General features: G+C 38.8%; 1 protein-coding gene across 1 annotated transcript in view; it reads right to left on the bottom strand.

Annotated features, from left to right (window-relative positions):
- The window catches only part of phf21ab (PHD finger protein 21Ab), a 34,977-nt gene that overhangs the window by 5,065 nt on the left and 27,546 nt on the right, over positions 1–2,366 (bottom strand). Inside the window, exon 13 of the mRNA XM_014023009.1 lies at positions 1,221–1,327. Within this exon, the coding sequence (XP_013878463.1) occupies positions 1,221–1,327 (107 nt within the window). The remainder of the gene's footprint in view (positions 1–1,220; positions 1,328–2,366) is intronic.

The raw sequence follows: 2,366 nt of genomic DNA, 5'->3' as shown, positions 1-2,366 counted from the left end.
TCACTGAGGTCCTCCATCCACATGACAGAGAGGGGAACACAAAAATGACTCAGTCTGTAACTGAAAATATGGATGGAGGACAACAGGTTAGCTTGTTTGTTTGTCATGCTAGCACCAAGCTAATACATATAAGGCTATATAGTGTCAGTGCTAGCACAAAGGCTAACAGTCTAAGCTGAGGTTCTTCTTCCATGAAGCAGCTCTGTTGTCCTCTGTTGTTCAAGGAGTTGAACCTTTATTATTTTTTTCTTTTTTTGAAAACTGTAGATTATTTTTGATTGAATTTATTTATTTGAGAAAAAGGGGCAGATATAATAATTTTATTCATCTTCTGCTACCTTTCATTATATTTATGATTTGTATTTTTGTTGTTTGTTGAATTTATGTTGTTGTTTTTAAAGAAATGAATAAACTAACTAAATGTTAAACATTAAGTCCAAAAGTGGAAAAATAGACAGATATAGGGTTTTGATTTAAACGTGTGTAAAAATTGAATTTTGTCAAAATACAATGAATTAATGCCTTATAAATGTATTATTTGAATGAACTGTCTAAAATATAATCCTAATAAAATGTTAAAGCATTTTTTTGAGCAGCAGCAACAAAAAAAAAACTGATTTTGAGTTAAAACACTTTAAATTTTTGAATTTTTCCCTGAGTTAGCAACGTTTTTCTTTTTTTCCAACTGTGAAATCTTAATATACAAATTATATTTGAGGTTTCCTCTTTATATTGACATTAAAAATACTCAATAAATTTACATAAAATTAGGATTCAGACCAAACAGTAATGTATTATCAGAAAGAACAAGACAAATTAAATCACATTTCTGGATAAACTCATGATATCAGGATGATCCAGGTATCAAAATGTAGCTTTTAAAGCAGGAATCTAAAATGTAGTTTGATCATTTTGACCAAATTTGACTCAATCCTCATTTCAATATGATGGCTCACATTTTTAAAACAAAAATCAAACATCCACTCATTTCTTGTTTTTTGATACCCGTTTCCAAGCTGAAAATGCACTGAACAAAAGCTACGCTGAGCGTGCGTGTGTGTTAGGATGTGTGTGTTACTGATGAACTGTTCACTTTGTAAGAGTCAGGACTAACACATGGACACAACAAACTCATGGATGTGTGTGTGGATGAGTGACAGCGCTGCTGGGCCAGCAGCACCGTGTGTGACGGGCTGTCCGTCTCCCCCAGCGTTACTTACATCCCCAGAGCTGGGGCTGGGCAGGGGGAGGGGACGGACGGGGCTGGAGGGGGAGGTCGGGGTGAGGCTGCCCAGCTCCGACACGCTGCTGTATTTGGGTGGGCGACCTGGGTGAAATGAGACAGACGACAAAGACGGAAAACAGAAAAAAAAAAAAACAGAAAAGAAAAAAAAAGAAGATGGAGGGGGAGAAGACAAGAACAAACAGTCTGTATGACATACCTTCGAAAGGGAGTCTTCGTTGGCTAGCATGAGTCAGGGAGCAGTGAGGAAGAGGAGGAGTCAGAAGCACAGACAGGTGTTAGTGCAGCAGACTAAAGCTGGAGCTCAGAGGTCAACAGGTACAGCTCAGGTGTTTCACACTCACTCACTCACACGTCCTTTAACTCTCAGCCTGCAGTGGATCCCTTCAGGTTACAATAAACAAACCCAGGAGGAGGGGCTTCCTGCACTTTTACACCTGAGTGCAGTGACCGATGGTCCTCCATCGGTCACTGTACATTTTGGTCATTGGATTTTTATTTTAAAAACAAATAATGAAAATCAAAAAAACGGACGGTTTTTTGATTTTATTTTCTATTCCAAAAACAGAAAACAGACCGCCTTTTCATTTTTGCAGAACTGAAAGTTTATCATGGTTGTCATGGCTCAAGGCACGTAAATACCAGGCGCTCTGCTCATTTTAACACCTAAATGCCACGGTCATTAATGACATATTTCTGGTAAAATTCTTGCTACGCTCCTCCCTTCCACTTCCTGCTTACTGCTTTTGTTTTTAGCGTTAGCTGCTAGTACTAGTCCGTGAAAAAGTCACAAAAGTTAAAGCATCTGTGATCTACTGGTAAAAAACGTGAGTTCTGTTGTGTGTCGTTGTGTCCACTAACCAGCAACCAAACCAGTAAGTCAGGTGATGGGACACATGACCCTCTATGAACAATAGAGCTAATCAAGCCTATTGTTAGTCGATGGTCCTCTTTTGCATGTGACTAACCTGTTTGTCCATGTGGAGGCGGAGCTTATAAGGCTGAGTTCACCTGAAACTCTTCAGACTGAAGAAGTCTCTTGGAGGAGAGACGAAACGTTTCACTAAAGAAGAACCATCCAGAAGAACTACTGATGTTTTCTTTTTGATGAGCAGTAAAGCTG

Source organism: Austrofundulus limnaeus, unplaced genomic scaffold (genome assembly GCF_001266775.1).
Source record: "Austrofundulus limnaeus strain Quisiro unplaced genomic scaffold, Austrofundulus_limnaeus-1.0 Scaffold353, whole genome shotgun sequence".
NCBI lineage: Eukaryota > Metazoa > Chordata > Actinopteri > Cyprinodontiformes > Rivulidae > Austrofundulus > Austrofundulus limnaeus.
Note: the sequence above shows the minus strand (reverse complement) of the source record. Positions and strands in the feature narration are given on the sequence as shown.